This window comes from Amyelois transitella, chromosome 31 (genome assembly GCF_032362555.1).
Source record: "Amyelois transitella isolate CPQ chromosome 31, ilAmyTran1.1, whole genome shotgun sequence".
NCBI classification, from domain to species: domain Eukaryota; kingdom Metazoa; phylum Arthropoda; class Insecta; order Lepidoptera; family Pyralidae; genus Amyelois; species Amyelois transitella.
In genome coordinates, this window is record NC_083534.1 from 2,266,908 (window position 1) to 2,280,697 (window position 13,790).

At 34.4% G+C, this 13,790-nt stretch overlaps 3 protein-coding genes across 3 annotated transcripts; 1 reads left to right on the top strand and 2 right to left on the bottom strand.

Annotated features, from left to right (window-relative positions):
- Positions 1-396: 396 nt before the first annotated feature.
- On the bottom strand, positions 397-1,410 carry LOC106137518 (uncharacterized). Its single transcript, XM_013338362.2, has 2 exons — positions 949-1,410; positions 397-657 (listed from the first exon to the last, which is right to left on the bottom strand). The coding sequence occupies exons 1-2, from the start codon at positions 1,266-1,268 to the stop codon at positions 441-443; spliced, it is 537 nt and encodes a 178-aa protein (XP_013193816.2). The 5' UTR covers positions 1,269-1,410; the 3' UTR covers positions 397-440.
- Positions 1,411-2,792: 1,382 nt separating this feature from the next.
- On the top strand, positions 2,793-8,167 carry LOC106137520 (zinc finger protein 724). The gene is made up of 5 exons (XM_013338363.2): positions 2,793-3,007; positions 3,567-3,705; positions 4,098-4,190; positions 5,465-5,650; positions 5,966-8,167. Exons 1-5 carry the CDS (start codon positions 2,849-2,851, stop codon positions 6,943-6,945), a joined length of 1,557 nt encoding a protein of 518 aa, XP_013193817.2. The 5' UTR covers positions 2,793-2,848; the 3' UTR covers positions 6,946-8,167.
- On the bottom strand, positions 7,752-13,255 carry LOC106137521 (uncharacterized). Its single transcript, XM_060953089.1, has 3 exons — positions 13,010-13,255; positions 11,081-12,050; positions 7,752-9,924 (listed from the first exon to the last, which is right to left on the bottom strand). The coding sequence occupies exons 2-3, from the start codon at positions 11,626-11,628 to the stop codon at positions 7,947-7,949; spliced, it is 2,526 nt and encodes an 841-aa protein (XP_060809072.1). The 5' UTR covers positions 11,629-12,050; positions 13,010-13,255; the 3' UTR covers positions 7,752-7,946.
- Positions 13,256-13,790: the final 535 nt, after the last annotated feature.

Genomic DNA, 13,790 nt, shown 5'->3' on the forward strand with positions numbered 1-13,790 from the left:
ATTTTCATTTTCATAAAAGTGGTTATCTTTCTTTTAGAATAAAAGATTGACATTTAAAAAATACGCCAAATATTTGAATTGTGAACATTTTGTTTCTTTTTTGTAATCTGCAGAAATCAGATACTAAATAATTCAACACAAAGGTTTTTAAGAATAAGTTTTTTTTAATCCACATCTGGTAAAAATACTAGAACATGGAAAAGTTATTGTAAATAATCAAACAGTAAGACATATCAAACCTTCTTCTGTGGCACTATCAAACTCACACTGTTTTGCTTTTCATTGATTGATAAAAAATGTGACCAAACAAAAGTCACAGCTTGCTTTTGGTTCAACCACACAAAACTGCCATGACAGATCAGGTCTAATAAAAAAAATGCAATAAAACTACCAGACATTAATAAAATAAACATTTTATTTAAAAAAAATATCACTTAAACCTAATTATTTTTGGCTTTTTGGTCTAACAGGTCAACGTAAGCACAATGTATGAGGTCCTCATTCTTAACTCCCAATTTATGCTGCAAATCATGTGCTATGGCTCGGCCCTCCGCAACGGTCTGTTCAGGTCGTAAAACTACTTCCAGCTCCATGAAATGTCCGAGGTCTTGAACTGCGTCTATATGAATGCGAGTCTGTCCAACCATGTACAGTTTCCTGAAAAATTATAAAGATACATATATTTGTGGAACAAAATTTACTAAACTCAATTTCAGTGTTTAATTTTAGTATTTTTGTGTCTGTGCTATTTTATTTGGTATTTTTGTGTTTATATGTGCCACGACATTTTGCGTTAATCAAGTAACCCAAAGCAGGAAGAAGAAAGAGGATCTCTATCCCAATTTTAATCATGGTTTGCAAGATGAGGCTTATTCCCTTAGTAATTTCTCTAAAATTCATAATGTAAAAGTGGTCCTATTGTAAAAAAATATAGTAAAATATCAGCACCTTTCTTTCATCACGCGTCCCTTAGCTCCCAAACATTTCTTCAAGACTTTATCCAGTTCCCTAGCCTTCTCAGATTCACCAACGGAAAACTGCACAAGATCGTAATCCGACTGCTTCGCTTCAGCTGTGTCCTCTCTATCGTACCTCACCAGCGTCGCCGAGGAGTCTGCATAGAATCTCATCTTCAAACGACCGGAATTCACATGGTAAAAAGTATCATCTTGTATAATTACAGTTGCCGGCCCACCACTTAACTCCTCGGCGATGTTGCATATTTTGTCGTAGTCGGTTATTTTTGCCTTTATTTCTACGTTACGCATTTTGTTAAAGCAGTTGAAATCCCGAACAAAGCGTTAGAAACTTTATGAAAATTTATCTAAAATGAAAGTTGAAACTAAAATTATTACAAACACAACAACAAACAACAACAACAAAATCAAAATAATTTGACAATGACACAGTCAGTGATAGGAATGTGAAAAAAAAATCGATTATGGAAAAAATCGATTAAAAATCGTTTTTTTTAAGTAAAAATCGATTTTTTTACGTGATTTTTTTAAAATTAATAATCGATTAAAAATCGATTTTTATAATCATACAATAAATGCACTCCGACATTACGTTTTTGTCTTCTGGCTTGGAGCCCGGAACGCGAACTGCCAAAGAATACTATCATAGCTCCATAATATTACATTAACGCCATCTGTGCATTCTTTCTGTGCTCTTAAAACAGTTTAGATGATTAATTTACTTTATAGACGGCCTCTGTGGCGCAGCGGTAGTACGCTTGTCTGTGACATCTGAGGTCCCGGGTTCGAATACCGGTCAGGGCATGATGAGAAAAGAACTTTTTCTGATTGGCTTGGGTCTTGGATGTTTATCTATATAAGTATTTATTAAAAAATTATAGTATCGTTGAGTTAGCATCTCGCAACACAAGTCTCGAACTTACTTCGAGGCAAACTCAATCTGTGTAATTTGTCTCGTATACATTTATATTTATTTATTTATTTAATCAAACATTCTCTAGATGGAATTAGTCGATGAACAGTATTTTACCGACATTCGGTTGATATTTTATTCATTATTCGTTGCTGAAACATCATTTTTCAAACTTGATTGTTAAAAACTTTAATTTGTGTTGATTATATAAGAACTTACTGTTTCTATTGTTTATTTTTAATGAATAAATCTATTGATATAATTTATATGGCGTTTATTTTGACATAAATTGAAAAATTAGGAAAAATCTATCAATATAATAAAATCGATAATTTTCTTAAGAAAAATCGATTATTTGTTAATCGATTTTTCATACTTAAAAAATAAATCGATTATATAAAAATCGATTTTTTATCAGCAATGACACATCCCTAGTCAGTGACATTCAATCCTTCTGAGCATTCAATCGCACTAAAATTTTGTTCAGTTCCGTAAAAAAATTGTAAGTGTTGCCAAATTCATACTTTTTTTGGTAGACTTACCTTCTTCTACCTTTTCCATTTTAATAATAATCATCATTATAAAATAAACAGAAAAGTGCAGATTTGCGATTCCCTTTTTATGCAAATAAAAAACAATGACAGAGAACTTTGGCGCATGGTTTACTTTTACCGTGATTGGAGACTTACAAGTAAAACTAAGTAAATAAAATCACGTCTCTTTCCTGGAGGGGTAGACGGAGACTATCTATGTATGAACATTTTTATCAATGAGATCTTAAAAGTATGCTCCAACTGTGTTATTTTTATTTTCTACTGATTAGCTTTTTCCCTTCATACCATTTTTTTAAGTAGGCTGTCAACACTCGTTTAAAAAATAAATAAACAAATCAAAACTTTACATGTCTGTTTATGTTTAGCCGATTATTTTTTCCCCTATCAATAGAAAGATAAATAAAATGTCTGTAGAAAACTTAAAAAGCTGGATTTCGCAGCCCGACGTATGTAGATGCTGCTTGTCCACTTGTGGAGCGTGGGATATGAATGCTCCGTACATTTCAGAAGTCGGGGTGAAAGAAGTTTTCGCGGATATGATACAGCAGTGTTATGGAATTACCGTGAGTATTGTTTTATTTTATTGTGAAGCGAAAGAAGTATGCGGGATCGTGGTTAGTGGGAAGATGCAGTCTCTGCCTATGTAGGTACCTTTTTGGGAAAAAATATTTAAAGTCCTACCTATTCTAAATCTAGTGTAGTGTTCTGTAGCGAAGGAAGTATGCAGAGATCGTGGCAAGTGGAAAGAGGTAGTCTCTGCCTACGCCTCCGGGAAAGCATGTTTTGATGAAGGTATTCAATCTGAACTTTCCACCCAAAGTCGGGAGGAGGTGATTCCGGAGTCAAGACATTTAGTACTGAGAAACACAACACAAGGAGCAGAATTCCCTTAATCTATCGCTTCATCTATATTCATTGTTAAAAAAATCTACAATACATGTGTATTTAAGTGCAATGTAGTTTATTCTGCCGCTTCTTCTACACATGCGCTTTGGAAGCGATAGTAGATATAATTAGATTTAAGTGATATGACAATGTGATGATGATGTGAGTGCATCCTTGTATCCAATTTTGAAAATAAATCTATTCTATTTTAAACTTAAAAAAAAAACTAATTTTCAGATATCCCATTTATCCGAGTGGGGTCCAAGCCACATGGTCTGCAGTTTGTGTGTGGAGCACCTTAGGGGCGCTCACAGTTTCAGGGAGCAGGTGTTACAAGCAGACACACGGTTCACTGAATATTGGAGAAACAGAAATGGTTGGTTTTTTTTTTTTTCAACTGATATGCTATTAATATATTTTTATTTTTAATTCTACAAGATCTTATATAAAGTTTACAAAAGAGGAATAAAGTGAAAAAATATGGATCAAGCTGAGTTCCACATCTGAGAAAATTCGTTTTTCCCATATTTTCACTCAAAATATAGAATGGTTTTGGACTACAGTAATTTCGGCGCCAGCGGTCTGAAATTATTGATCCAGTGGTCAGAGCAATCAACTTTCATGTTGGAGTTCTTAAATTCAATCCCCAACAACATTATTATTTTTATTTTCAATATTTTTTTGTAGTATGTCCAATGTATACGGAGCACCGCTCTGTCACCCAGGTACTAGAGAATTACCCCAGCTAAATATTGTTTGAATTTTCAGAAAAAACTTCCACAGATGTGGAAATTAAAACTGATATTGAACTGGTAGAACAAAGTGTTGTAAACGGTCTAGAAGACGCCATGTTTAGCGATGGTAAGTCCAGTATGGCATCAATATAGCTCAGACGCAGTACATGTTATTAGCAAAACGTCATATGAGCAAGAAATGGTGCCGTATCATAAGCAAAAAAAGTTTTTGTATAAATTTATGTATTACTAGAGGCCGCCCGCGACTTCGTCCGCGTGGAATCAATCCCGCCGGAACTCCGGGATAAAAATTAGCCTACCTATATGTCATTCTGGGTTTTCAGCTACCTACATACCAAATTATATCGTAATCGGTTCAGTAGTTTTTGCGTGAAAGAGTTACAAACATCCATACTAACATCCTGACATGCAAACTTTCGGATTTATAATATTAGTAGGATTGAGAGTCTGGAGACCTACATAGGATAAGTACTTTTATCTCGTTAAAAATTACAGTTCCCCGCGGAATTTGGGAAAAACCTGTATCTTTTCTAATTGGCGCTAATTTTGTGCTTGAAAGTGGCGCTAAACGCAAAAGCGAGACAGCAATTGTTTTTCGCGCATTAAAAACGGCCTCGTGCGTGCCACGCTGGGGCAGAAAATTGTACATCACTACATAGTATAGAGCTAAATCGCTTCCCGCGTCTGTATGTATGCTTTGGTATATCTTTAAAACTACCCAACGGATATTGATAACAGTTTTTTTTAATAGATTGAGTGATTCAGGAGGAAGGTTTATATGTATAAATTCTACCCGTGCGAAGCCGGGGCGGTTCGCTAGTAACATATAATCACGTCTATATCCCTTGCGGGGTAGATAGAGCCGACAGTCATCAAAAGACTTGAACGCCACGTTCAGCTTGGCTTGGCTTAATGATAGAATTGAGATTCAAATGTGAAAGGTTGCTAGCCCATCGCCATAGAATCCCAAGTTTTTAAGCCTATCCTTTAGTCGCCTTTAACGACATCCATGGGAAAATGATGGAGTGTACCTATTGTTATTTCTATTGGTTAAGTCAACCACACGGCACCAATAGAAAAAAGGTAAGGTAATATTAATGGTATACCTATGGCCTCTGTGGCGTAGCGGTAGTAGTCCCGGGTTCGAATCCCGGCCAGGGCATGATGAGAAAAAAACTTTTTCTGATTTGCCTGGGTCTTGGATGTTTATCTATATAAGTATTTATTATAAAATTTAGTATCGTAGAGTTGAGTTAGTCGTAGTGTAGTTATCTCGTAACACAAGTCTCGAACTTACTTCGAGGTTAACTCAATCAGTGTAATTTGTCCCGTATATATTTATTATATTAATTTATATTTACCTATCTCTTTCTATTTCAGATGACTGTATATCACCGTTGAACGTAACACATAAAGTCAAAACTAAATCAAATAAAGGGAGAGTGAGAAGAACTACAAATAAAGCGGCGCAAAAGAGGAAGCTACCAACAGCGGATGGATATGATTCTGATGCACCCATATCATTGCTAAGAAATAAAATGAAAAATATCGCTGAGGAAAAAATAGGTTAGTATTCTATAAATTCTATATAGCTGCCGATTAAAACGAGAGGTGTAATTTGTTTGTTTGTTAACTCTTTATTGCACGTAAAAAGAAATATAACAAATGACATAACAGTTATTGGATTTAGAAGAATATGTACAACTATATGGGACTAAAGCCAGGAGGAATGAACTGAGCATTATTTACTTAGCGAAGCCTAACAAGCTTTGGAATTGAATAGGAAATCTAGTCTCTACCTATTCTTATGGGAAACAGACATAAAAATATCAGTAAAAGAGGAATCACTGCGTATGTTGCATAAAACATGTTTCTTTTCAGTGCATCCGCTCGTCAATGCAAGCGTGAAACAAGTTTCTGAACGCAAACGCGTCATGATAACTTGTTGTACTGTTCTCACTGAGACGACGGCCTGCCCCTTCAGACACCACAAAAGCTGGTTCCAATGCTTCTTCTGCCAACAAGATTTCATGGAAATCAACCTCCTCAGAGATCACACGTCGCAAGCACACATTGACATAAAGGCGGAATTAAAAAAAATAAAACGCTACCCGCGCTCGCTTCAAATTGAAATTTCGAATTTGGCATGCCGTGTTTGCAATTTGAATTTGGAAGACGTGGAGTCGATGCGCCGCCATCTTGTAGACGTTCACAATAAAGTTATTTATAAGGAATGCATAGCTGATTACAAAGTTGACGGTAGTCCGTTCTCTTGCCATTTATGTAAAAAGGAGTTCCACGTGTTCAGGACACTAACTATGCATCTGAACGAGCATTACGCTAACTGCATATGCGATATATGCGGTAAATCATTTCTGAACACGAAAAGGTTGAAAATTCATAAACGTACACACGAAAACGGCGATTTCCCTTGCAACGAGTGCGGGAAAGTATTAAAAACCAAGAGTTCGAAGGCGAATCATATGGAGAGTGCGCATTCTAAACGCCAATTGAAATGTCATATATGTTTACAACCTATGAAACATTATAACGATAGAATTAAGCATATGTCCGAGGTACATAATATAACGCATAAGTTTGTGTGCCCGATTTGTGACAGAGAGTATAATGTTAAGCATTATTTGGCGACCCATATGCGGCAGACTCATGGTCACAAGAATAAGAAGTGTTTAGAGTGTGGAATGGCGTTTATAACTAACTATGGCTTGAAGAAGCACATGTTGAAGCATAGCGGAGAGAAAGCATTCACATGTAATTTCTGCAGTAAGGCGTACGCTAGAAGTTACACTCTAAAGGCACATCTGAGGTGCCATGAAAATGATAGATTCTGCTCAGAGTGATTTAAGAGGAAATGTGACATCTAGATTTAACATATACGTATGATCACGTCTATATCCCTTGCGGGCAGACAAAACCAAGTCTTGACCATTAAGCTGAACAGCTGAACGTTCAGCCGTTCAGCTTAATGGTTACTATAGTTGCATATAGTAACATATATAGGTAGGTGTATGATATGCAATAAAGATTTTAAATTAAAAAAACCTGTCCAATTCGCGATAATCACAAGGAAGTTTGTATAGGCTCTATTTGTCGGTTTCTCGCCACCACAAATGAGCGAGTTTCTCACCAGAGAAATAAGCTATCTATTTTACTTCTTATTTAAAAAAAATAATACATTTTAAGACTAACCGATTTTAAAAACTGTAACCAACATGGCAACACACGCCGATTTTTTTTCTGTATTGGTGACTAATGTTGCCACCCAATCCGTGTAGTCACATTCTTTGAATTTGTTAGATAATGAGGAAAAGCATGCAACTTTAGTTTGTGTTTGAATAAATGGCATTTATTTTAATTTTTGAACTCAGTCACTTAAGTACTTATATGTACATACACAATCTTTTCAGATTGGACATGGCTTTTGTTTGTTTGTTTGTAAATACTTTATTGTACATAACAAACTTTTTGTCGTACATAAAAAGACATTAAAAATAACAATGCACAAGGCTCTTGTGATATATTGGTTAATTTATTTTTTTAACATTAATTTCTTTTGTCTATTGTTATTTAAAAAAAACACATTTATAAAAATAAATATATTTAATAATGAAATACAACAGTTTGTATCTTAAAGAATAACGAATCACCAGACAAAAATTTACATTGTATAATAATTATGTGGAATTAAAAATGTAATTACCAAAATAGCAATATAAGTCAGTAAGTACCAACAAGATTATGACTAGAAAATTAAACAAATATAATAGAAAAACCTTATACATAATTTTTTCGTTTTGCAGTGTTGTAACAACTATTATATCGTCCATTTGGAATGTTTTATTTAGTTTAACTTAGTTCCCTTTTTCAAATTAACCTTCTTTTCCGCCTTCGCAATGAATTTGTTTATTTGATAAAAGTTTTTGAATTGTATCACCTCTTCGGCCTTAACTCTGTCAGAGCGTCTCACATAAGTCTTGCCCACTTTAATAAACGCACTCACATCCACCTTTACAACTATTTTTTGGTAACGAGAGTACACAATCTCAATGTCGCTATAAATAATATTTGGAAAAATTGTTACTTTATCAACATGATATTTCTTTTTCTTTAAAACATATTCGGCATATTCATCAATTGTGGGATATTTTTTCGTATCTATAACGCAATGAATGAACAGCTTGTACAATCCCAAAATTTTATCAAATTCCAATGAATCGACTGTATCATAACTTATGTTAATAGTATTTGGATCATCATCGTTATTAATAACCACTTTTTTAGTAACTTCGATTAGTTTTGAATAATATGACGTATTTTCATCGATGGTGAAAAATGGACGGTATGTTTTATCGCAAATTTCAAATGTAAATTTACCATCTTCAGTCTTCCTGTGTGAATCACAGCAATGCAATACATGTACATAATTGTTTAAATGCACTTTTTCTTTGATCACATCATCGGGCAACATGCCTTTGTGATTCAATTTTAAATAGTTGAGTGTGTTCAGATTATACGGTTTGTCAATTTCACTTATAAGAAAACCGTTGACGTTCTTAAATATTCTTTCTAACAAATAATAAACTTTCTCTTGGCCATTTGGAATTCTTTTCAATATAGCTACGTGTCTTATTAAATCTCTACGTTTTTGAATTTTGTCTACATCTAAATCATAATCAAAATGGCGTAATATTTCGATCATAGAATCCGTGACGCCGTAAAACATTCTTAAGCGTTCATGCATAAAATTTACGGGATCATCTTTAAATAAGCTAGATGACAAATCAACGCAGTACCACAATGCAGTTAGCAATGACGTGTTCTCTTGGGGGTCTAACGGCAAAGCTGAGAGACCAATCTTACATACTGTATCACTAATACGTCTCATTACGTACTTCTTAAAATGCTCAACAACATTTCTATCCATCCATTCTTTTTTATCACAATTCTTCCATAGTATATAATAGAATAGACCAATATTATATTTTATCTTTTTGAAATTAAAGTACGTTGCCGATATGATATAATCGTTATATCTGTCAAATTCATCTGTATCTATAATGACCAGACCACCATGGAATGGTCTTCTATTACGAGGTTCTGTCTTAGTATCTTTCTTCAACAATTCCTTATAAACATTCAATGTATAAAAATAACCTATCGACTCGCTAATATCCGGGTCGTTCAGCAAAAACAACGGGCACTCCATAGAATTTTTAAATTTATTAAAACTGGCCGGCGACACATCATTACTTTCTTTGGTTTTATGAAAAATAATTTTGTCCAGCAAGTTGAGTTCTGTTAGTATTATAACAGGTATCCCTTTCTCGTCATCCAGAATAATGTCGGGGAATTCTATCTCTTGTTCAGCTGAAAAGTTTACATCAATTATAGGCTCTTCTTCTATCGGCTTATCGAATTTCATATCAAATTTCAACGCGTCAAACGAATATGATTTTGTGTCGCTCACGATGTAGTTAATCAATGTAGAAATAGCTTTTTCAATGTCAACTTTCTCACTTTGCACGGAAGATGTAAGGTTTTTATACCAATCAGTGTTAGTGAATTCGCGCTGAAACACATTTCTGTCTTTGGTATCCAAATTAACTACATTCGGTGACTTTGATGACAATTCGACGAAAAGTCTGTCTCGTAATTTTTTCAATTTGTTTATTTCTTGTAGAGCTAGAGCGTCGTGTTTGAATTTATTGATGTACTTTAATTTCACGTAAGATTTCAGATTATCTTTCTCTGATGCGAAGTTTTCGACGTTTATTTTGCTATAGCTTTTGCCCGCGGCTTCGCCTACGTTAATTTCGCTTCCATAAAAAGATTGCTTAGATTAAGAGCCTTGCATTGACATAAACTAATATTATGCAAAAAAATAGATGTGCCTACGTGAGTGCGTGTTTGAGGATGCTATTCAATCATGCAAATTCAACTGGATAGATTTTGATGAAACTTACGTACACGGGAAGAATAATGCCTGGAATAGAACATAACTTATTTTTCCTACAAAAGCAAAGTCCCGGGGGCGCAGCTGTTAAAAAACGAATAAATTCTAAAGACAAAAAAAGGTAAGTATAATAATGGAAGTAAGTACTGGCGAAACTAAAATTACTTTATTAAAACTTAATTAATTAAAAATTTTGCCGGCGGCTACAATCGTGTTATTTCTTAAATTCTCATGAGGCGCCATCTCGTATCGAGTGGTCAAAAAATAAATACCTAAACCACGGGAACTAAATCAATAAACAAAGCATAATGAATTAAATCAATAAAATGCTATTTTTTTAATCATTATCATCATTTTTCATTATAATAAACATAAGAATTAATTATTTATGGTGCCGTGTGGTTCCCGGCACCAACACAAAAAAGAATAGGACCACTCCAGCTCTTTTCCATGGATGTCGTAAAAGGCGACTAAGGGATAGGCTTACAAACTTGGGATTCTTTTTTAGGCGTTGGGTTAGCAACCTGTCACTATTTGAATGTGAATTCTATCATTAAGCCAAATAGCTGAACGTGGCCATTCAGCCTTTTTAAGACTGTTGGCTCTGTCTACCCCGCAAGGGATATAGACGTGACCATATGTATGTATGTATGTATAATTATTTATAGCTTTTTATATCGATTCAAATCAAAAATGACGAAGTTCCATACAAACTTGCACCCCCTATTTCATCCCCTTGGGATAGAATTTCAGGATAAAAAGTAGCCTATATTCTAATCCAGGTTACTAACTATATCTGTGCCGAATTTCGTTCAGATCCGTTCGGTAGATTTTGCGTGATGCGCGTACAAACATACAGACAGACAGACGGACAGACAGACAGACAGACAGACAGACAAAAATTCTAAAAAAAATTGTTTTGGCTTCTATTGACCCTAAAAAGACCCCTTATAATTTTTTTTCTTAAATATCTTCAATGTACAGACAAAGTTGAGTTACAGTTTTATTGTATGTATGGATATGGATAGTCGAACTCTTCGGATATATTAATGTTATCATACAGTTCATAATTACGGTAGATAATGCAGCGGCTTTTGAAAAAGGACGCAGCCACGGAAAGATCTATTTGAGCCAAACATTTATTGATTGCGTGGAATACGACAGTTTCGTAATGTATATTTTCATTTAGCCTAAAACATTGTTGTGTACTAGAAGATTCTATTAAGCCGTCAGTTATTATGTAAAGCAGTTTAATATTATTGCTGTCATTGCATATGTCTTTGTTTTTTAGAAATTTAATAATACATTCTGGCTCGGTTCCCATATTACCATCGCTAAGTTGTTTGTAAGCTATAACGGTAACTTGTTCATCTACTTCGTAACACTTGTCCCCCCAATGTAAGTAAATTATTTTAGATTCCGTGACATCTCCTGCGTCTGATAGTTCCTTTTTTATTTTAGCTACATCATTTTTGAAATCCCTAAGAGTTTTTAAGCCGTTGGCGTGATAATAAGGGACATTTCCAGTTGAGCCGGAGAAGTCTTTAGCGTAAATGTAATAATTAACCATTTTGTAGAGTAGATTACCTAGTTTCGTGGCTGTCTTTAAAGACGAGTAAGGAATTGCAAGTTAATCAACTTAAATAATCAGCGCGTCTAATATTTACCTAGGAAATAAATGTCTGTTTTGCACAATTGTCACACTTAAATAATTAAAATGTATCTATTTAATAAGTACTTTAGAAAAATCTCTCCTAAGTAAAGCTTCAAGTGAATTCCTCTTGTGCGTTTGCCTTAGATCATATACATATACAAGGACTTAATTATATATAATTAATTTCAAAAAAAGAAATGTGGGAACTCTTGATTAAACTTTAAATTAATTTCTTCTCTCTTGATTAAAAGTCACGTGAATTCCAGTTGTGTGTGTGCCGCAGACCGTGTACCGCCAAAACAAATAAGAAGGCGTATGTGTGTAGGTGCAGTTGATTCCTAGAACAAAACATACGTTAATGAGAATAGGTAGTTATCAATAAATAACTTTTAATTTTCAGCGAATCATAATAGATTCTAGCGTGGTTCCCGATACTTCTGAATAGAATCGATTTTTCTCGTGAAAGGAATCGCCGTAAAAGGGGATAGACTAAGGGAGCACATTTACATGCTTTTTTGGTAGCGAAGGTTTTTCCGTTAATGGTGTGCGCGTGCTCATTGTAAAAAACTTAAGATTCTTCTGCTTTACACAGAAATCGTAAAATTATAGATAAAAACATCGAATATTTCCGTTGTTCTACCCCTTCAACAGTCCCTACGCCTGAAGGTATGTAAATATGTTAACACTCAAAGGTATAATTTCATAGGTGTATAATACACGGTCAATTTATAGGTCCCTTTACGAGATTTTTCCCGCAGTTTCGCCCTGCAAATTTAACACCACCTACAAAAGAATATTTACAGGTATTTCGCAAATCTCACGGAAACAACAGTTTTTACAGGGATTAAAATATGTATGTTCTTCTCCTTTATATAAAGGTAGGTACACGAAATTTCAATAAGATTAGACAAACAAATAAACTTGCTTTCGCATTTATAATATTAGTTGGAATTGTTATCGGCATTACCTTAGTACTCCACACAACGCAAACTGCTTAAACAGCCTTCAATTCAAATTTGCCGCGATATCTCAAGGTCATCTTGGATTAGCAAAATATTTATGAACAAAAACATTTTAATGTTTGATTGATTATGTATCAAGTTTTTTATTCTTTACACTATTATTACAAATGGTCCTAATCTAATAGTTATGATCTTAATTCCGTTTTAATTCTTAGTACTTTCAATAATGTGCCGACTAAATTTACTGGCGCGTTGTTCTATTGAAGAACAATTATGTAGATAAGTAGTTATTTATAAACAGAGCAAAGATTTTATACAAAATTGGTAAAACTTACCCAACTTATAGGTATCACTCCAAAACACGTTTACTACGGCTGTATTAAATAGTTTCAAGTTTCAAATGCCTAAGTAATAAGAAATTCGCACCGGCGAATTTTGCAAAATATAACATTAACTGTTCTTGCTTGAATCACTTAATTAAATGTTTACTAACTGCGAGACACACGTAGAATGAAATGAAATGCCGCTGTAGGTGCGAAACTGAACAACGATGGATGATGACTCAGAAATGTGAAAAAACATAACGCAACTGATATGCAATACCATATAATGGCGGCATCCCACTATCAAATTCGCGGATATGGACTGATGCTTTCTGACATAACATTCACACACATGTTTAGTATTTTTTCCTTACAATAGACTACTTACATTATTACAAGACTCGAAGGCCATTTAAGCTGGATGCTAGCCACATGGCTGTTTCTATTTATTTGACATTTTTAAAAGTAGCCTGTATGAGCAGTAGCATGGCAGTAGCTTTGATTTCGGATACTTATACATACATAAAATCACGCCTCTTACCCGGAGGGGTAGGCAGAGACTACCTCCCTCCACTTGCCACGATCTCTGCATATTTCCTTTGCTTCATCCACATACTTATACTATTTATTATTTCGGATACTTATCTATACTAATATTATAAAGCTGAAGAGTTTGTTTGTTTGAACGCGCTTATCTCAGGGACTGGTTCGAATTGAAAAATTCTTTTTGCGTTGATTAGACCATTCATCGAGGAACGCTTACGGCTATAATAACATCACGCTTCAACTATTA

Coding starts and splice junctions, on each gene's coding strand:
- LOC106137520 (XM_013338363.2), top strand. CDS start 2,849: ATGTCTGTAGAAAACTTAAAAAGCTGGATTTCGCAGCCCGACGTATGT. Junction 3,008..3,566: donor AGCAGTGTTATGGAATTACC/GTGAGTATTGTT, acceptor ACTAATTTTCAG/ATATCCCATTTATCCGAGTG. Junction 3,706..4,097: donor ATATTGGAGAAACAGAAATG/GTTGGTTTTTTT, acceptor TTGAATTTTCAG/AAAAAACTTCCACAGATGTG.
- LOC106137518 (XM_013338362.2), bottom strand. CDS start 1,268: ATGCGTAACGTAGAAATAAAGGCAAAAATAACCGACTACGACAAAATA. Junction 658..948: donor GGACGCGTGATGAAAGAAAG/GTGCTGATATTT, acceptor ATAATTTTTCAG/GAAACTGTACATGGTTGGAC.
- LOC106137521 (XM_060953089.1), bottom strand. CDS start 11,628: ATGGTTAATTATTACATTTACGCTAAAGACTTCTCCGGCTCAACTGGA. Junction 9,925..11,080: donor TCCGAAGAGTTCGACTATCC/ATATCCATACAT, acceptor ATCTTTTTATGG/AAGCGAAATTAACGTAGGCG.